This window comes from Thamnophis sirtalis, unplaced genomic scaffold (assembly GCF_051295495.1).
Source record: "Thamnophis sirtalis isolate CommonGarterSnake01/CBP01778 unplaced genomic scaffold, rThaSir2_p1.2 scaffold_6, whole genome shotgun sequence".
In the NCBI taxonomy this organism is placed as follows: Eukaryota; Metazoa; Chordata; class Lepidosauria; order Squamata; family Natricidae; genus Thamnophis; species Thamnophis sirtalis.
The window spans coordinates 14,989,698-15,011,794 of record NW_028261386.1 but is presented as its reverse complement, the minus strand read 5'-3'; the positions used below and the strand labels follow the sequence as shown (position 1 = coordinate 15,011,794).

The following is a 22,097-nucleotide window of genomic DNA, read 5'->3' as shown; positions in this document are numbered from 1 at the left end:
GAACAAACACAGGAATCTACACGAAAGACGTTTGGAGAGTACAGTTCTGTGAAAAAGAGTAACTGTGTAACTGGCTACATAAATAAACATATAGACCCCTCCAAGGGCACATGATTTCCTCCAAAATACTGAAGAACAATAGATCAAGTGATTAGGAAGCTGGCCAAACTGTCTAGAGCTTATTCTTACCACTTTTAAGCTGCAATTTCACAGGCAGCACAGATAATAAGACATGAGGAGTTTATAGGAAATCCACCCAACTGGAATTCAGACCTAACCTTTGTCCCAATCTACCTTCCTGACTATTTCTGGGCTTGCCTCCATAATGACATGTCCCTAAGGTCTCTTATCAAGTATCATTCCAATCAATTGTATTCCGTTCAGCATTTTCCTAAATCTCATTCTGGCCCATTGAGACAAAGTGGTCTTTCACCATTTAGACAAGCTGGAAAAGAAACACCTATCCGTTCTGTGTTATCTCGACAATACAGCAATCCTCTCTAGGTCAAAAAGTACGGGGGGGGGGGCTTGTTCAATATTGTAAGAAGGATCATCTGAATGACCATAAAACTTAAACCATGGCTGTCATCATAAGTACTGTCCTAGTGCACAAGTAGGAACAAAAAAATAAGCCGTTCTGGTGCTTTAAATTTATTCATTTAGTAGACTGGTATAGCACTCATTTTGTATAATTCAAGGTGGCATATGCTGTATAATGTTTCTGCCTCCTATTTTCCCCATAATAACCTTGTGAGTAGGTTAGACCTAAGAGCAGCCACTATGTATATAGGAAAACAGGCAGCATGGTGGCCACAGCATTGTGAACCATTGTGACTGCCACTTCTATACGCTTGCCACAATTTTACACAATACTGTTATCTTGCCTGTGTTGACACCCCTGTAGATGCCATTGGGACCTGAGTTCCCCATCATTGCAGGACATACATCACCAGAAAATGGTCAAACTAACATCATTTGGGTGCCCCTCCCCTATTTACTGTCAAGCAGACAAGTATATTCTTCAAACTTTATATAACTGATGCACAGTGCCAAATTGGGTTAGGGCAGGTCCCAAATTTCTCCTTCATAAAACAGTGTAAGTTAATTCCAACTGCAGATCTTAATCATAGAAGAGTCTAGCTTGTTGCAGGTGTATTGAAGAGAAGATACAGAAAGATCCCCTTCCCAGAAGGTCTGTTGATTCATTGGCAATACTTATGTACCAATTTGTGCATTTCATAGAGCATATGAAAGTTGGTTTTGCTCTTCAAATAAGGACAAGAAATAAAGAAACAGATACATTCTGTGCAGGCTTTTGAGAGCAAAACCAACTAGAATATCCCAAACTGTCCTCCATACTCAGCTAGAAATGGATAGTACACAAGAGGGATACTTGCCTGTAGAAAAAGCTTATTTCATTCTACAGCGCAAATAAATGGAACAATAATATAAAACTATAATAATACATAGAATAAACAGCAAATATATTCAAATATGGGTATTAAAATAATTATTCACTGTTTACCATTTGATCTTGGACATTTCTTTTAGCTTGAGAAAATGCCTGCTGTAATTCATTAAGTAAGGCTTCAGATTCCTGAGTTCTAGCAGTAAGTGATGAGATCTGTCAAAAAGAAAGAAAGGGGGGGGGATAATGAATAAATTATACACACACATCATGAATACAAAATGGCATAATGTAACAGATACACATTTTTTTCCTAACCTTTTAGCAGACTTATTTTCATTTCCCCCCCCCTATAGAATTTCATGCTGAAATCTCAGTAACAATGGGGCAAAGGCTCCAAAATACTTAAAAGGTTGTCTCCAAATTGAGCTCTGCCTCTGGTGATTTCACAAACACATCCATGTACAAGTAGCCCTCAATTTATGACAAGTGGAACCAGAATCTTGGTCGTTGAGCAAAGCCCACAATCCTGGCACTCCTGATTGCATCAATTTCAACTTTCCTCTATCTCAGTGTTTCCCAACCTTGGCAGCCTGAAGATGTCCGGACTTCAACTCCCAGAATTCCCCAGCCAGCATTCGCGAATGCTGGCTGGGGAATTCTGGGAGTTGAAGTCCGGACATCTTCAGGTTGCCAAGGTTGGGAAACACTGCTCTATCCATCCACTTGCAACCTTTCCTGACAGCTTCCGCATTGACCCTCAAGAAAAGATGGAGAGAAGATGGCAAATAGCAATCACATGATCGCAGGGCACTTAATAACTGGTGTAAAAGCAAACTGATTACCACTCACCTGAAATGCAGTCATGTGACTGTCAGGGAGGGGCAACATTTTACGATGTCTAGAAGTAAACACTTTTTCTAAAGCTGTTGTAACTTTAAATGTTAAACAACCAGTTGTAAGCTGAGGATTATCTGCAGAGGTTTTAAAAAATCAACAGTACAGAATTGGCTTTTCCATTGTTGCCTTTTGATGTGTGTTTTTTTTTAAATTCCCAAACTATACTAACAACGTTATATTAATCATATTAGATATGATTAGTATACTAAATATCAAGGGACATGATGGCACAGTGGTTAAAATGCACTATTGCAGGCTAATTCTTCTGACTGCTGATTGCGAGCAGTTCAATTCTTACTGGCTCAAGGTTGACTCAGCCTTCCATCTTTCTGAGGTTGGTAAAATGAGGACCGAGGAGCAATTTGTTGACTCTGAAAACTGCTTAGAGAGGGCTGTAAAGCACTGTGACACGGTATATAAGTCCAAGTGCTAAGTGCTATTTGACCCTGTTAACTTCACATGATAAACGTACTCTTAAATCACCTCCAGTAAATTCTGCAGTACACAATTGGTGTAAAAAGACTCAACCAGTTTAAGTATAGGCTCTATGCAATGGTCATTCTCACTTAAGAATTTTTAGCCTTCTGTAAGAGTTTCTTTACCTGACTGACTGAGTCTTCACTACTTTGTTTCATACATTCCTCCAGCTCCTGCTTCTCCCGTATTGTTTTCTCTAGTTGATCGTTGGCCTGCCTCAACATCACCTGAAGTTTCTTCACCTATGGGGTTAGAAACAATACACCATAAACATTCCTTTTCTAAATAAGGTTAATTTTTCTCCAAGACAAAATCTATGCTTATAATTTAGAAACAAGGTGGAATAGATAAAGAAACCATAAAAATGAGAGTTTCACTACCATCCATGTCCTCTTTGCTTAACGATATAACCTTTTCTAACATCACAGCCATCTGATTCTTTGACCCCAGAACAAAATGTTATTACAGAATTCTGAATTCTTGATCTTAAAAGGATAGAAAGTCTTTTGTTGTGTTTGATTATGTTCATTAAAATGCACGATTTCCTCTTTTAGCATTAATGGAAATACCGTACAATTTGCTTTTATTCTCTGAAACATAAATGTTCATAACAGAATATAGAATCAAGTACCTTATCCAAATGTTTATGAAGAGACTAAATTTAAAAGCTCTATTAAATATAGTTTATACTTTAATAAGACCACTAGAGATTTAAAAAATTGAAACTATTTTGTTTCTCCGCTGGAGCGTTTATGCACAGGATCAGGTACTATTCCTCCAACCTCTGACTTGTACATAGATTTGAGTGTGAATAAGAGGCTGAACCAGTGGTGGGATTCAAATAATTTAACAACTGGTTCTCTGTCCTAATGATTTATTCCAACAACCAGTTCACCAAACTGCTTAGAAAGTTAACAACCAGTTCTCCTGAAGTGGTGCAAACTGGCTGAATCCCACCATTGGCTGAACTGAGTTGAAAGCAAACAAAAGAACACTTCCCCAAAATTAGGAGCCCTCATTTCTCATGAAAATAAGAACAAAATTGCTATCAGGCCTTAATAGAGGTGGGTGGAAATGGGATGCGTTTCCTCCTGCTCTGGTGTCATTGCTGTGATTGCTTTTTCCTGGTCTTTGGTTAGCATAAAACCACCAGGCATTTGCAGGGAGCCCAGGGGGGCATGAACTGTGCATGAAATTAAGCATAATGATATAACTGGGAAATCATCATGTGTACAATCAGTCTGTGCAGTGATTCAGTCTAACTCAATCAATTTCAAAAACCAACTCTGATCTTAAAAACAAGCCCGAAATCTTTAACAAATGAACTCCAAATCCAACTCATTAATACTAATTGACCATTCAATTAAGTACTGTTTGAACAATCTGAACTGTGGTGGATAAACAGCAGATGAATTTTATTGCAAAAGTCAGGACAGAAGCAATATTTATATTAAGTTGCTTCACAGGGATTCAGGGGTGAATCTGCCTCCAATTTATCTCTTACTCCTGTATAATAAGTAATGCTGAACTAATTGATCGCTGAATTAACATAAGCAGTAAATTTGCACAAGCAGCATTGATTTATGTATACAGTAGAAAGCAGGAAAATTCATAATGTAGCAAAAGAGGCTAAGAGCTAGCAACGTTGTTTCTATCCACTGCTTAACTTTGTCTTAAGGCCCAGCAGCCTTTTGACATGAATAGCAATAGGCACCTCAGAGAGGTCTCTACCTCAGTTGAACACACTGAGTTGGCTATTCTTGGATTAGGCATTAATATCATCATGAATAGGCACCGTGGCTCAGTGGCTAAGGAGCTGAACTGGTCGATCAGAAAGGTCAGCAGTTCAGCGGTTCAAATCCCTAACGCCGTGTAATGGAATGAGCTCCCATTACTTGTCCCACCTCATGCCAACCTACCAGTTCAAAAGCATGTAAAAATGCAAGTAGAAAAAATAGGAACCACCGTTGGTGGCAAGCTAACAGCATTCTGTGCGCCTTCGGCATTTAGTCATGCCAGCCACATGACCACAGAGACGTCTTTGGACAGCACTGGCTCTTTGGCTTTAAAATGGAGATGACCACCGCCCCCTAGAGTCAGGAACGACTAGCACATATGTGCGAGGGGAACCTTTACTTTTACCTTTATCAGCATGAATATTACTGAGAATGAGTTCAAAGGCTAGCTCCCATAGGGCAAAGGTGTTGGAACTGGAGAATCTGCTGAGAGTTTTCTCTCCCCAATTGTTTATTCTTATCATTCTTATTCATATTAGATGGTTTCCCTATAAATATCTCATTTATTAGAGAGGTAAGTTTTTTCATACACTCCATTGGCCAAATTAGTGAGTTTTAAATATGTTGGATCCCAAGAAGTCAAGTCACAACATACAAAACTGGAATAGTAACTGAAAAGGAACAACATCTGGGGTTCAGAGTCTCCTTCTCATTTTACACTAAGTCTCCTTCTCATGTTACACTAAAACCTTTAATAGGATGAAAGATTAATGGGTTGATCAATGAACATGGGTTGCCTTTGTGATTTTTACTGCATTTGATTTTATTAATATGACATAAATTGCCCTGAGTTATGAAAGGATAAGTTAGTATTGGTGCTGTAATTAGTAACTAAATAGGCCTAAGTGAAAGATGACTTGTTTGATTTCTCATTGCCTCTTGGAATCATTTCACTTTCTGCGTGATGAGAGGCCAAGCTGCACTCACCTGATCCCTTGTTTCAGCCTCCTGAATCTGGATGCCTTGCAACTGCTTTTCATAATTTGAACACATGTCACAGCGCCTTCCCAGCTTGTTCCCAGCGTTTTGCACCTGGAGAACATAAAACCATTATTTCTCTGGGAAGCTTCATAGAAGAATATGAATATAAATCCCACTGAGAGGATGGCTACAATTGTAGCCATTTTGGATAAAAATCAGAAGTTTTCAGGAGAGAGCTATAACACACACAAATCATTCTCTGTAAAATAATCCTCAAATGGGAGTTTACAGTATGTACAAACGCCTACCTCTTTCTGAAGGAGATTCCATTCTGTTTCACTAACTAAACGGTAACCACTAGGAGAGACATAAGCATTTTCTACACTCTGTGTGATGCTGGAGAGAAGGGATGCGGTTTCCTCCTGCTCTGGTGTCATTGCTGTGATTGCTTTTTCCTGGTCTTTGGTTAGCATAAACCCACCAGGCATTTGCAGGGAGCCCAGGGAGGCAGTTTCAAAGTTCTCTGATATAGAGTCTGCCCCAACCAGTGGCCCAAAGTCAGATTCATCAAGGTTCCCAGCTGATTTGGCTTTATTGTTGTAGCCCAAACTTTTGGCTTGTAAAGATCCCGACGTTCCCAAACTGTCTGTTGACTGAGCTCTACGCAGTCCCTCTTTAAACATGTCATTGTCCGACTTGAGAGACTCTCCTGAAGACAGCAATGCATCTGTGTCAAGCGAGTGGGCTGAACCATGAGTGCTGTTGAGGTGCACCTATAATTGAAACAGAAAAACTGTCCAACAATAAAAACTCCCTTATATCCAGCCAAATCATTGCTCCACCAACCCACTCCTGGGTTATATGCCAAAATATAGGATGAGTTATGGACTCCACCCCCCCCCCTCATTTATTTCCAAAATGAAATATTCCTCCAATTCCCCCTTCAATGGAGTTTTCATGATTCATAAAATTTCTGTTTTGATGCATGCTATCTCTTCATAGCTTATTTTCATCCAGATTAGGAGTTGTTTCTTATTCAGAAATCAACAGACAGTTTGTCAGCCCCTCCTCTTGCTCTGGAATGGGCTGTGCTCTTAAAGAAACAGCGTCTTTAAGTTGTTTAAGTTGTTCTACTGCTCTGAATGGACCAGTAGTGGAGAATATGGCCAGAGATGCATTTGCTTAGCTACAGCCATTTGGGGAGCAGGAAGCAATTCATATTCTCTTCACATCAAACAGGTTACTGAACTATGCTCTATTTACAGCTGTCCTTGAAGACCACACAAATGCTGCAACTAGTACAGAATGTGGCAGAGTGCATTCTAATGAGGAATATCTGATTCAACTATATGGCCTCTGCATTGGAAATACTACATTAATTTTTCTAAATACAATTTAGGTGCTGATAGTGACCTATAAAGCTCTATACCGTGTTTCCCCGAAAATAAGACAGGGTCTTATTTTTGTTTGTCCCCTGAAATAAGCATTTGGCCTTATTTTCAGGGAGGTCTTATTGGTTTTAAGGCGCAGGAAGCGGTGAGCATGGTCACCTCATGGCTGCTGCTGTGTTGCGCGTCGCTGGACCTGCGCCCCTTTTGTGGCAGCCATTAGCGTGACAGAAGGGATGCGGTGGTTAGGGTTGCAGGAACATCCATTAAGTAAGGGCATGTGGGATGCATGGGGCATGGTCCCCCCTCCCCTCCCACCCCTCCGGCCACACCTCCTCACCTCATGTTGTTTGCATGGCAAGCAACCAGAGGAAATGGCGGGGACTGGCTGCGCATGCGTTTAAATATTTTTGGGAAGGGCTTATTTTCGGGGGAAGCGTTTATTTTAGCACATGCGCTCAAAAGTCCAATTGGACTTATTATCCAGGAAGGTCCTATTTGGGGGGATATAGGGTAGGGCTTAGGCTCCAGGTACCATCAGGATTCCTTCCTCCAAATAGAACCTGCCCATCCTGTTTGTAGCTCATGACAATAGTTTCTTTTCTTTGGAAATAAAGCTTAAGATAAATATTTTGAGGAAGGAAGGACACAATAAAATTCTCATTGGGAATTTATTGTGAAAGAACTGGAACATCTGTCTTCTATTTCAGGCTTATTTGGAACAGTTTCCCAAATACATAGTTATCAAGCATCACTGATTAAACTATTTGCAAGAAAACAGAATCCCTTGCCAAAATCTTAAGCAAAGTCATATAACTTCTTCCCCTCTTTTTAAAATCATACTTAAAACATCTCAAATTATTTCATACTTATTGTTCCTTGATTAAAAGCTAGCTTTTGAACCATGTTTTATCATGAATTGACAATAATCTAAATTTCAAGTCAGGCTACACATTTGTAGGAGATGGTGAGAAAACTCACACAATGGATCAATTGCCCCACAATAAGTAATTTTAAACATTGGTGCAAAAAAAAAAGAAAGAAAGAAAGAAGAAGGGAGACTTTGCTTTCTGCTGACAATTCCAGGGCTCGTATAAACACAGCTCTTTTTGGTACAGAAGTCAAAAGTGAAATACAATCTCCCCCGACTCTATCTCTCAAACCGTTCCATAAAGAATTCATTGAAGAGGGACTTTTGGACCTAGTCACACAATGTGCTTAACCTGGTTATTAAATTAACTATTGTCAGTTTGTACAATATACTGTACAATAAATGGGTTGGTTCACATAATACATTAAGAAAAAAAGAAAGAAGAAGAAGGAGCATTCCCAGTGAAGACAGTGCTGTTATAGTAACTAAGTTTACCTCTTCACCAGGGAATGGTGGAAGGGCTTCTTCATGAATTGTAGAACATGTTACATTTGATTCATCATCAGTGCCTTTCTCTTTCTCTTCTTTCCTTTTATGAAGTCTTCTTTTCTCTTCATCCTCCTAGGACAAAAGTTGAAAATAAAAGTGTTTTTTTTTTCATCTGCAAGATAGAAAATGCTCCTTTTATTCCCTCACCCCCCACCCCACATACCAACAACTGCAGATTAATACAAATCATTCTTAAAAACCAAGATTGCAATATCATTATCTTTTAGTATAATTAACATTTCACTATATCTAATTTAAGTTGGCTTCTTTATGCAAAATGCTGGATATTAATAATGCAAACATCAAAAGCCCATATGTAAGTACGGGAGTACTGAATGTAGACCTTGACTTACAATCATTTTTAGTGACCATTCGAAATTAAAATAACAAAGTCAATGGGGTAACTCAGATTCACTTAACAATCACATGGTTCACTTAATGACAGCAGTGATTTGCTTAACAACCATGGCAAACGAGGTCATAAATCAGGTGCAACTCACTTCCCATGTTTCCCTGAAAATAAGACCCAGTCTTATTTTCTTTTGGGCTTGAAAATAAGCACTCGAGCTTATTTTCAGAGGGGTCTTATTTTTTAAAAGTGCAGGAGGCGCCCTCTCCATTCCACTGTCCACTTACCCATGGCTGCAATGAGCCAAGCTCTCGGCATGCCCCAGCCTCTACCCGCCCTGACTGCTGGTCCAGCTTCTGCTGGGACACTTCTCGGCCGTGGCTCCTCACGAGGGCTCTTTGCCTTCCTGGCAGGGCTGGTAGAGGTCGGGGCGGGCTGAGAGCTTGGCCCAGATTGAGGCCACGGGCAAGCAGACAGTGGGACGGAGAGGTTGGGGCCAGCGATAGCTGTCCAAACACTTTTCGCCCAGAGGGAGACGAAGCTTTATCTGCTTGCAAATGGACAGTTTGAAACAGAGCTAATTGCTCAGTTTCAAGCTGTCCTCTTTGCAAGCACATGAAGGGCATTCTGCCACAAGTGGCTCTACTGGCACAACAAGCCTCTCGGCATTCTGCTGCGAGCGGCTCCACCGGCAAGACGCTGAGCCTCGTGGAGTTCTGCTGCGAGCTGCTCCAACAGCACAAGCCTCACAGCATTCTGCTGCGAGCGGCTTTACCGGCAACATGAGGTAAGCAAGTGCGGGACATGTAGAGCACCTCCTCCCCCCACCCTCCCGCTAGCTTGATTTTTACACTCACGTCTCGTCCCACCTCATACAGGGCTTATTTTGGGGTAGGGACGCATGTGTAAAAATCAAGGTAGGGCTTTTGGGGGGGATAGGTCTTATTTTGGGGGAACACAGTAGCAGTTGCCTTTGTTAGCAAAAGAAATTCTGGTCTCCATTGTGGTCGTAAATTGAGGATTATCTATATAATTCACAGTGCACATCCTTCTTTTGTTCATTCTACGTATGCACACCCAACCTCCTAACCTTTATCACAATGCATGTTAACCCCATCTAGAGATCTGATGTCATGAAGAATATGCCCCCCAAATATTACAGCACTAGAAACAAATGCTCCCCTACATCTATTTACATTTCTTTTCTTCAACCACAAGAAAACTTGGCTACAAATCTCAGTGCTGTATTAACTAACCTGGTCTTTTTTCTTTAGTTCTTCAACTTGCCGCAGCTGTTCTGAGGTCAGCACCATCTCCATCCATTGCATCTCCCTCATCAATAAACGCTGTGACTCCAAGAACTGGTCATTGGCCTTCTGCCACGTGTGTTTGAGCTGATTATGCTGTTGCCTTTCCTGCTCTAGTAGATGGCATACTATATGAAAACAGACAATGAACTCCATTTGAATTCCAGCAGTTAAGTTTGCTCACAGAGTTTATTGTGATAATATTTTGTACACAACTAGGAGCATACTGAACATCTAACATACATAATTAGGAGCAGAGTAAGCATATTGTTCAAGTATTCCTCATTTAATGTAATGGTAGTTGTGGTATGGACAGCAATTACCAGATACATAAAATAAAAAAAGAATATTAAAAACCAAAGCAGTAAAATAGAAACTATATAGCTAAAAACAACAGCATGAAAATTGATAATAACGTTTTATATATTTTTAAACAATAAGAAATAATACAGTAACACAAAATTTTCAATATATTCACATACTCAATATTTCTATCACAGTGATGGCTAACCTTTTTCCCATCACGTGCCAAAAGCGGAGGGACCTCAGGGGGGGTCATAATAATTCTATGCATGTGACCCCTCTGCACGTGTGCGTGTGAACACACCCCCGCACATGTGCGTGTGACCCCTGGCCTTCCCCCACTTTTGGTGCATAATGGACCCGTTTTTCCGCCCTCCCCAAGCTCCAGAGGTTTTCTCGGAGCCTGGGAAGGGCAAAAACGGCCTCCCCTGCCCCCCCCCCCCCCCCGGAGGCTCTCCAGAGTGCGAAAAATGGCCCTAGGTGCAAACCGGAAGTCCGTTCCCAAACTTCAGTTTGTGTGTTGGGTTGTTTTTCGCCCTCCGGGGGCTTCAGGGAAAATGAAGGGCGAAGTCAGCTGGCCAGCGCGCACATGTGCGCTGGAGCTGACAAGGCAATACCTTGCATGCCCTAACAAATGGTTTGCCACAGGTTCGCCATCACGGTTTCTATCCTATCTAAAACAGAGATAAAATGCAGCAAAAGGATTTTTTTAAATTTTCTTTAAGACTCAGAATAACAGCATTGGAAGGGAGCTTGGAAGTCTTCTAGTCCAATCCCCTGCTCAAGCCAGAGACCCTACCATTTCAGACAAATGTCCAATCTATTTTTAAAATTCTCCAGTGATGGAGCATCCACAACTCCTGAAGTCAAGCTGTTCCACTGATTTAATTATTGTCAGAAAAAACAATTCTTTAGTTCTAGGTTCTTTCTTTGATTAGTTTCTATCCATTGCTTCTTGTCCTTCCTTCAGGTGCTTTGGAGAATAGGTTGACACCCCCCCCCTTTTGTGGCAAACCCCTCAAATATTGGAAAACTGACATCATGTTACCCCTACTCCTTCTTTTCATTTAACTAACATACCCTGTTCTTCATTATGTTTTAGCCTCCAGTTCTCTAATCATCTTTGTTGCTCTTTTTGGCACTCTTTCTAGCGAACATCATTTTTATATTATGGTGATTATAAGTGGATGCAATATTCCAACTGTGGTCTTTATTGTTGTTGTTGTTAGTTGCGAAGTCGTGTCTGACCCATCATGACCCCAAGGACAATGTTCCTCCAGGCCTTCCTGTCCTCTACCATTCTCTGGAATCCATTTAAGCTCACACCTACTGCTTTGGTGATTCCATCTAGCTACCTCATTCTCTAGCATCCCCTTCTTCTTTTGCCCTCTATCTTTCCCAGCATTAGGCTCTTCTCCAGTGAGTTCGTTTTTCTGTGGTCTTACCAAGGCATTATAAATAACACACTTATAAGATCACACTTCACATGGTCTTGATTCTACCCCTCTATTAATGCAGTCTAGGATTGCAGTGCCTTTTTTGGTGGCTGCAACACACTGCATATTTGATTGTCTAAGACTACCGAAGCCTTCTCGCAGTTACTACTATACAGTATGAAGTCAGGTACCACCTATTGTCCTATTCTGTATCTGTGCATTTGGGTTTTTCTGCCTAAGAGTGAAACTGTACTTTTCTCACCATTGAATTTCATTTTGTTAGATAGGACCCAGTATTTTATCAAAATCCTTTTGTATCTTTAGCCTGTTCTGTTGGTCATTTCTGCCAACTTGGTGTCATCTGCAAATCTGATGAGTCCCCCTTCTATCTCATGTAAATCATTTATGAAGATACAGAAGAGTATTGGGTCTAAGAACCTTGAGGTAACCCACTGCATACTTTTCTCCATATAAATGCAGTTCCATTAAGGATACACACTGATAAGAACTACTCTTAGTTGTTATGTTTTCAGCAAATAGAATTTTCCATAGTTTTGAATGCCAAAGAAAATATAGTTTATTTTCTTAACTTGTAGCAACCTCTACAGCAATTGAACTCATATGTTTTGTTGCACCACTAATTTTATGGGGCGTAGTTCATTTTTGATGATTTACTCAAATTGATGTAATAAGAATGTTACATTTTGAAGAGCTCATCTCAAACTCAAATCAAAAGTTCTCTTGACGTAAGACTTTCAAGAGAATGCATATTGAGTTCTTGTGGAAGGAATGGATAAGAAGGAACAACATTAAAGATTTATTTGATGCATAATGCTTTATATCTCCTAAATTATATGGGAATACAATAGGAACTACTATGAATATAAAAGGCATATGTCAGCCAGATAAACTACAGAACAGATTATTTGGAATTACTCAGATAAATAATAAAAAAGTATTTTTAATAACAACTTTATAAGATCCAACTTTATAAGATAACACAGGCAAATTAGATGTAAGCCTCAGAAGGATACTGATAGCTAAGAAACAGTATTCCAATTTTATTGTCTGTTCTCAGTACTCAAGAACACATGAAGAACTGAATTTACTACTTGATATTGCTCTTACATAAGCTTACCATATTTCAACAACATTGCTTCTTTATAGGTCTTTATTAACATTGAGTTAATATTCTTTATAATTACAGGTAGTCCTTGACTTATGACCACAATGGAACAGAAAGTGAGATAGCTGTTAAGTGAATGTTCACCATTTTATGACCTTTCTTCCCACAGTTGTTAAGTGAATCCCTTAAGTTTTTAAATTAGTAACACAGTCCCCATTGACTTTGCTTGACAGAAGGTCGGAAAAGGTGATCACATGATCTCAGGATATAGCAACTATCATAAATATGAATCAGTTGTCAAACATCCGAATTTTGATCATGTGACCATAGGGATACAACAACAATTGTAAGTGTCAAAAATGGTCATAAGTCACTTTTTTCAGTGCTGTTGCAACTTTGAACAGTCACTAAATGAATGGTTATAAGTTGAGGACTACCTGTACTATTCTCCAGAAAACGATTTGTTCAGTTGTCAAATAAAGGGCAAGTAAAGTCAAAAAAAGAAAAAAAACCTCCACAAATTACAAAATAGTCCCCTTAATATGCATTACATATTTTAAAAAAATAAAATTTAACTTTATATATATACTAATTGAATATCAAAGGCTGGATTCTGGTTTGTATGAAGCTTCTTGCCTTCTTTGAATTGTGGACTCCAAGAGTTCTTTTTCCAATATGAGAAGACATTACATTGTATTTAGTAGCATATTATGGGCATACAACTTAGCTTGCATGTTTTAAATCATGGGTGTCAAACTGGCGGCCCATGGGCCAGAAGCATCACATGTAGACCACACCCACCCCAGATCCACAAAGGCAAGAAACATCACGTTACGTCACGTGACACCACGAAACGCAATCAAGTGTGACACCTGTGTTCTAAATCTACATTAAACTATTATTATCATATTTTTAGCCCAGAGAAAAATCCATACCTTCATGAAGTTCTTTCCGTAATTTTTCTGCATCTTCTTGCAGAACTGATTTTTGAGTGTTCAAAACAGCCACATACATTTCTAGATCCGTCCTACAGGATTTCTCAGCTTCCAAGTAGTGATTCAGTTCTTTAACCTGAAAAATATACAGAGAAACAAAAGTTAATGGTTAGAATAGATGTTTATCAAGTATAGTTCTAAGCATGTTAGAAAAAGTTGTTAGTCAGGAACTGTTATACTGATATATGTAACAATATATCTAGGTCTTCTATATTACCCACATTGTAGCTTTACAGTGGTGCTTCAATGTTTGTGAACCCTTTTAAAATTTCAATATTTCTGTATAAATACAACATATTCTAAAACTTGACCTGTTCTTCACACAAGTCCTAAAACTAAATCAAGAGTACTCAATGAAATAATTGTCAAAAACATTACATTTGTTCATTGATTTATTGAGGAAAATCATTCAAAAATATGACATCTGTAGTTCTGATTGATTACTAGCCTGGAAAAAGACAAGCATGGTTTCAAAACTGGAGGAAGAAACATTGATAATTTGCACTACATGGTGACACTTCTCTGATAGCTGAAAAATCAAATTAGTAACAAATATCTATTACTCTACTAATGAATATCAAGAAGAGTGAAAAAATTGAACTGAGATTAAATATGAAACCAAAAATAATGATAACAGGTGGAGCAACCAATTGACAAGGAAATGACACGAAAGATATTGGAATGATGGTTGGTAGCTGTCTTCTGGGATCAACCATTAACAGTGAAGAAATCAGCAACCAAGAAATGTGCCAAAGATTAGTATCTGGTAATGTAATATGAAGGCCTCGGAAAAAATATTCCTTGTTATGTTGATAGATACAAAGTTCAGAATTACGTCTGGAATTGTTTTCCCTGTGACACTCTATGGAAGTGAATGTCGGATTTTAAAAAATGCAGAAAGAGTATTCATGATTTCAAAGTTGATGTTGGAGAAGACTCTTGGGAATACTATGGATAGCGGGGAAGACGAACAAATGGATTATAGATCAATCCAAGTTCTCACTGGAGTCACAAATAAGCAGAAATTATATCTTAGACACACAGTGTACAAAGAAGCTCTTTTGAGAAATATGTGGTGCTGGCAAAGAAAAGAAGAAAACCAGCAGTAAGATAGATGAACTTGAATGCAGTGGTGACAGGTGAAATACTGGACAGCCTAACGGGCCAGTTGGGGCAGATCATCCTACATGATCATTATGACTTGATCGCACATGATAAATCAATGGAAGTTGGTGTCTTATTTTACTACCAATTAATTTCCTATTTTTTAAAAAAAATTAAAATGTTGCTTACTTTAAGAACTTTTAGCTCATACTTTAGACTCTTAGATGACTATCACAAATTATATAAAGGCCTTATATAGAAGTATAATAATAATAATGTATAATTAAGACAAGAGAGTATTTTAAGATGACAGCTGTTTGCTTCACTGGTATCTTCTGCTTCAGTTTCATAAGTTAATAGCATGCAAAGAACTGTGTGAATAGGATCATGAAACATCTCCACCACAGTATTTGTGGAAAGGTCAACTTTACAGTTAGAAAGATAATGAATGCTGCTTCTTTATCTGATAATATTCACTTACTAAACAAGTTCTTCTATAATCCTCTGCTGAAAGCAAATATTAAAAGTTATTAAGAACAAAGGAATGATGTACCTAGAATATCTTGAATATTAAACAGCAGAACTGCTATTAGTTTATTAGGAAGAAGATGCTATAAGAAATAAAACCTGTTACAAAACACAGCTTAAAGGCAATAATTTTCCCAAGTCATGTAATATGCAAAATTCCAAGGGAATATTGCAATATGTTGATAAAAAGCAGAGGGAGAAAGAAAGAATTTAAAATTTTCTCAAACCATGGTGTCTTCTTTAAATGCCATATATACTTAGCTTATCAGGATTTAATGTGAGGCCCAGATATTCAAAACTTCACTGAGTTTTAATGTTTTCTAGTAAACGTATGTTTTGTTAATAAATTCAAAATGCATTCAAAAAGATATAGATGAAACAAAGCTACAGTTCTGAGTTTTGAAGAAAGCAATGATGCCATGGCATGGACAGGGTTGAAGGAGAAAAAAGGATACAGAGGTAATTGTATTTTTAAATATATTTATAATGCTTAGTGACAATACTTTGCTCACAGAAATCTCCTATGGTGTCACCATGTTTCCTGTCCAAAAATGTCATGCTGCAAAGAAACAATATATAGTATTGTTAGATTGGTAATTATTATACTCTTCCTCAGCACATATTGATAGTATTTTGTTTTGCTGACCTCTGAAGCTTCCAGCTCTTTTATTCTTTCTTCAGCTTCAGTCAGTTTATTCTTTAAAGTTGCAATCTCCTTCTCCATGGGCATCACTACTGAACGAAGTTTTTCTGCATCTTCTTGAGCCTGAAATCAACATTAAATGATACAATAAATCCATTTGTGAGGTGATTTCAGTCTTCAGTCTATTGACTGAATGCTAACAGAATCTCAGTACTGTATCAGTTTTAGGCAACAGATATCTTGTGTGCTGAATGTATAAAAGACATACTGACACACACTGACAATTTCAAAGCTACTTAGGTTCAATTAGAACAGATTGTTCCACTTACTTACAATTGGTGTTTCAATAAAATACTATCCATACATTCCCAAAAACTCAAAAGGAAATTTCCACACTTTTAAGGATTCCAATAGTATATAAATCTTTAAAATATTTAGGTATCACTAATACTAAAGTATTATTAAAATCTTTACAAATAATTACATACCAATATGAAAGAAATTAAACAAAGAAATGAAAAACTGGGCTTTAAAAAATTTCAATATTTTTGGACAATTTTCCATGATAAAAATTAAAAATTCTTGCATGGCATAACTTTTTTTCAATGCCTCCCAGTGGTATTTTCAGATCAGCCTTTAAGACATTGACAAAATAATTAAATAAATAAATAAAATATATTTTGCTTTTATGCACAAAAAATGAGATTAAATAAAAGGGCTTTATATAGAGCTCAAGGCTTAGAAACAATGAGGCTAAGATCAGCCCAATTTGTTAATATACTATCAAGTGGCATATGGTTCCATCTTTTTTGAAACACTGGCTGGAGACTTTTGGGAGTTGAACCCACCCAAGTTGCCAAGGTTGAGAAACTCTGCTCTGTCCTGACTAACCTTCTTCATTTCATTCTCCAAGTTTTCCTCTTCTTGACCTTCTAAAAGTCGCCTTCTCAGCTCTGCTATTTCCCGTTCAACATTCTCTCGATATTGATTCCACTGAGACCGCTCTTGTTCCAACCTGTGATGAAACTGGCCTTCATATTCACGGACAGTTTCTGAATAATAATAATAATAATAATAATAATAATAATAATAATAATAATAATAATAATAATAATAATAGGGCTACCTCGCTATTTGGAAATTTTAAATTTATCAGACTTGAACATTCTGATTCTATAAAAAAACCACCCTGCTTAGAACAGCGTATATCCTCCGATGTTACCTTAACAGTTCCTAGGTCCTTGGTTAGGACTCGAGCTGTTGAGCTACCAACCAGCCCAGCCCCAAAGGCTGTGAATCTCACCAAAGATTAACCACACAACAACAACAACAACAACAACAACAAATAATAATAATAATCATCTTTGCTGACAATCTTGTTACAATACCACCAAAAGTCCCAGAGTGAGATTCTTAAGCATATTATTTGATACACACCTAAAATGCACCAATCCAACAAGTCCGGGGTCTGTCTGATAGTTTATTGGAATAAAATCTTCTAGAATAGTAAATGGCACCTTCACTGAATTTGTACATCTTATGGTTAAATATCAAGTTTGGGGTATATTTTCCAAGTAAACATAGAAAATGTAGATGCTGTATTTACACTTGAAAGATTCAAACCACATTATTTGTTCTAGTAGCTGTGATAGAAGTAAAATTTTCTATACTGGATAATCTTTCACATATTAACAATAAGTGCAAGATGGATACAAAAGTACCATAATTCCTCATACAGTTATCAACAAGTCTGTTTTTCAAAAATATATCTACAATTCCACATCTGATAATGAAATAGAAAATCTGTGCAGAGTACAAATCAAGAGTCACAACTAACTGCCACTATACATACATACTTTTGTACATTGTCAGTAAGAACTGTTCTAGCCTACCCTTATTTATTTATTTACTGTGTATAAATCCTACTTTTAAAATAGAAAGAAAATACTATCAGGAAAAAAATCCTAATTTTTATGACAAGTTCATGTATTTATTTTTGGAAGTCTGTCTGAACCAACTTTTAACACAAGCAGGATGGGTACTTCTAAATAACAAGAAAAAATGTAAGCCAAAAAATTAAAGAAACCACAGAAGATGCCAAACGATGACCTCATATATAAAATCATTCTTCTGAATCAATTTAGTACACTTTCCTTTCCACAAGAGCTATTTGAAGTAGGCAGATTTTCTATATAGTGGTTTGGAATAGCAAGCTATGTATCAGGGATAGTATGAAACTGGCCTAACAATCCATTCATTTTTATTGGTCCTACCTTTCATTATAGCCTGCAGAGAGGCAACTTCTTCCTGCCACTGCTTCTTTATGTCATCAATAGCTTCCTGCTTAGTATTTTCAGACACTGTAGCAATGGCTTTGATGTTCTCCATTTCAGCCTGTGCTTCCATGAGCTGCTTTTGAAGTTTTTCCAGATCATCATGTGCTGTCTGCAATTCTGCATTTTGCCTCTTCAGATCCTCTTTAAAAACAATAGGGGATAGTTATATAAACATTTATTTATTTTGGTGATTCCTGGAGCCAAGGGGAGAAACCTCCCACTTATTGCTAATATTGGATTAGCTCTAAGCAAATCAGTATAAATTCTACTCCAGTTTACTACTCTAGATTTATGTCTCATTCTCAGTTCCCCTTCCAACTCTATGATAAGCTTGAAGTTTGAAATCAATGCTGTTGTTTTAAAACTGCTTTTTATTATGGAATCATACTTCCTAGTATCAGAAAGCAGACTTTATGCTTACCATGAATTAGCCATTTTAGGATGTTATGGAGGGCATTTTTTTTAATTTTGAAACCATGCCTCTTCTTGAACAGAGTCTTTTCAGATTGGATTGCCCTAGAAATAACCTACCTTAACCACATACCAAGCTATAGTTATAGACTTCTACACACTCAGTTGAACAGCATGTTCATAATAAAAAACACCTTGCAGCCTCCTTAATAATAGAAAAAATTCTATCTTTTTGTGTTGTGTGACATCAAAATTTAAAAGTTTTTTTTATCTTGTTTTGTATATTCTATTCTTGAAAGTTCATCCAAATAATATTATTAGCAATAGCAATAGCAGTTAGACATATATCGCATATTGCCCCAACAATCCGGGTCCTCATTATTCATATTCTCTGACAAGTAACCCAATTTGATCAACTATTTGTCTTCTAGTTTCCAGATTGCTTCCCGGAACAGCTCCAAATAAGGATAAAGAACAGATTTTGGAGAAGTTTTGGATAGTTACACATCTCATGTGCCAATGGATTAATAAGAACCAAAACAACCTGCCTACTTTAACCAATGGGTGAGGCCTTCTGCTGAGACCTTCCTCATATTCTGGATGGCTTTAAAAATCAGAGAAACTCTCAATGTAACCAAAAATTACTGTTATGGAAGTTTTAGAAATATGCCACCACTCAAATGCCACATTTCCCTTTCTTCTATTAAGCCCCGTGACCTCCATTATTCTTTGCTAGGAGAAACAAGGAGGGCACGATACAGAAATTAGGGGAAAATATAGAGGAATTTTACTTCTGAAGGCAAGGAGACTAAAAAACAAAAAAATTGAATGTCTATAGATATTCTCAGCCATCCAGGCCACGGTTGTCCCAAAGATGCTTTTTTCAAAAGGCAACTTGACTTTTTTCCCCCTTGAAGACATTTTGCTTCTCATCCAAGAAGCTTCTTCAGTTCTGACTGAATGGCAGGGAAAAAATATTTCTGTTCTTTGAATAGACCCAACCTTAAGAGTGCTAACGACCTGATGGCTGCAAAATATAGAAATATTTCTATTCCTCACCATTCAGTCAGAACTGAAGAAGTTTCTTGGATGAGAAGCGAAACATTTTCAAGGAAAAAAAATAAGGAAGTCCAGTTGCCTTTTGAAAAAGGATCTTTGGGGAAAAGATCTGAAAGACACCGGCGTGGGAAGACAGGCAATGCAGCTCCTTCAAAAAAACAACAAAGGGGAAGAGGTGCCATTTCAAAATTAAAAAGTGGTTTCTGTGAATCTTTAGAAATGTTCTCTATTTCCCTCATTACCCAAAAGTTCCTTCTATCCCAAAAGTATAAACATTTACTTTATTTCCTACATCTTAAGGGGTAATCTTGTAATATAATTTTGAGAATCTTGAACATACTAAACATTGGAATGGTTATCATTATGACTGCTCAATTTATGAACTCATATTATGAATCCAAGTTATTAATCTTTCTCCCAGGCCTTATACAGACTATTTAATGCTATGGCCGAGAGCTTGCCAATTCTTTCTCCACTAATTTCATGAGTTGGTTTAATGCCATTATCTGTAAAATCTAAGCTTGAATCTGGCCTAATACCTTTTTTTTTTTTCTCACGACATGCAAGGACATCCTTTGTCTCTTCTCAAGGGCTGTGATAATCCAGTTAATACAAAATCAATAGACATTCCTTATTAGTCAAGGTGCTTCTACTCAAACATACTGGGATGGGACCACAGATGCGCTGAAAATTCTTCAAGATGACACCCACTGTTTCAAATCAGTCTTGTGTTAATTGAAGTTATACAGAAAGAAGCTGCAACTTCTTTGGATCCAGCCGTACTTAACAACTACCGTCCAGTCTCCAACCTCCCCTTTATTGGGAAGGTTGTTGAGAAGGTGGTGGCCTACCAGCTTAAGCGGTCCTTGGAGGAAGCCGATTACCTGGACCCCTTCCAGTCCGGCTTCAGACCTGGTTACAGCACAGAAACCGCTTTGGTCGCATTGACCGATGATCTCTGGAGAGCCAGGGATGGAGGCCACGCCTCCATCTTGGTTCTTCTTGACTTCTCGGCGGCTTTCGATACCATCGACCATGGTATCCTTCTGCGACGACTGCGAGAGGTGGGGGTGGGAGGCACTGTTTTGCAGTGGTTCTCCTCCTACCTCTCGGACAGGTCGCAGTCGGTGTTGGTGGGGGGGACAGAGATCGACCACGAGGCCCCTAACATATGGGGTGCCGCAGGGGTCGGTCCTGTCCCCTGTACTATTTAACATCTACATGAAACCGCTGGGCGAGATCATTCGGAGGCACGGGATAAGATACCATCAATATGCGGACGATACGCAGCTGTATCTGTCCGCCCCGTGCCAACTCAATGAAGCGGTGGACGTGATGAACCCGGGTCTTGAGGCCGTTAAAGACTGGATGCGGGCTAACAAGCTTGTACTCAACCCGGAAAAGACCGAGTGGCTGTTGTGTTTCCCTCCCAATAATTCGGTTAGCGTTCCACCACTCAGGCTGGGGGGCCAAATTTTACACCCCTCAGACAGGGTTCACAACTTGGGAGTCCTCCTGGACCCACAGCTGACCTTTGATCGCCACCTGTCGGCTGTGACCAGGGGGGCATTCGCCCAGGTTCGCCTGGTGCGCCAGTTGCGACCCTACCTGAATCGGGAGGCCCTCACAACAGTCATTCGCGCCCTCGTGACCTCTAGGCTGGAATACTGCAACGTGCTCTACATGGGGCTGCCCTTGAAGAGCATCCGGCGACTTCAGCTAGTCCAGAACGCGGCCGCGCGAGTGATTGTGGGTGCACCTCAGTTCACCCACATAACACCTATCCTCCGCGAGCTGCGCTGGCTACCTGTTGATCTCCGTGTGCGCTTCAAGGTGCTTCTTACCACCTATAAAGCCCTTCATGGTAGTGGATCTGGGTACTTGAGAGACCGCATCCTGCCGATTACCTCCTCGAGACCAATTAGATCTCATAGATTAGGCCTCCTCCGAGTGCCATCTGCCAGCCAGTGCCGGCTGGCCACTACGCGGAGGAGAGCCTTTTCAGTGGCAGCTCCGACCCTCTGGAACGATCTCCCCGTGGAGATTCGTACCCTCACCACCCTTCAGACCTTCCGCGTAGCCCTTAAGAGCTGGCTATCCCGCCAGGCCTGGGGGTAAAGATTTGATCCACCCCCACCCGAATGTTGAATGAATGTTGTTTATTTTTTAATTATGTGTTATAACACATAT

At 38.9% G+C, this 22,097-nt stretch overlaps 1 protein-coding gene across 2 annotated transcripts in view; it reads right to left on the bottom strand.

Moving 5' to 3' along the window:
• RABEP1 (rabaptin, RAB GTPase binding effector protein 1) overlaps positions 1-22,097 on the bottom strand; it is a 55,487-nt gene that overhangs the window by 7,082 nt on the left and 26,308 nt on the right. The window contains exons 3-12 of one of the 2 annotated variants that reach the window (XM_087717248.1): positions 18,375-18,578; positions 16,993-17,153; positions 16,105-16,224; positions 13,767-13,902; positions 9,916-10,094; positions 8,257-8,382; positions 5,811-6,275; positions 5,509-5,613; positions 2,911-3,027; positions 1,526-1,624 (exon numbers count right to left, since the gene is read on the bottom strand). In XM_087717248.1, the coding sequence (XP_087573374.1) occupies positions 1,526-1,624; positions 2,911-3,027; positions 5,509-5,613; positions 5,811-6,275; positions 8,257-8,382; positions 9,916-10,094; positions 13,767-13,902; positions 16,105-16,224; positions 16,993-17,153; positions 18,375-18,578 (1,712 nt within the window). The remainder of the gene's footprint in view (positions 1-1,525; positions 1,625-2,910; positions 3,028-5,508; positions 5,614-5,810; positions 6,276-8,256; positions 8,383-9,915; positions 10,095-13,766; positions 13,903-16,104; positions 16,225-16,992; positions 17,154-18,374; positions 18,579-22,097) is intronic. The other variant, XM_087717249.1, reaches the window with a different exon arrangement.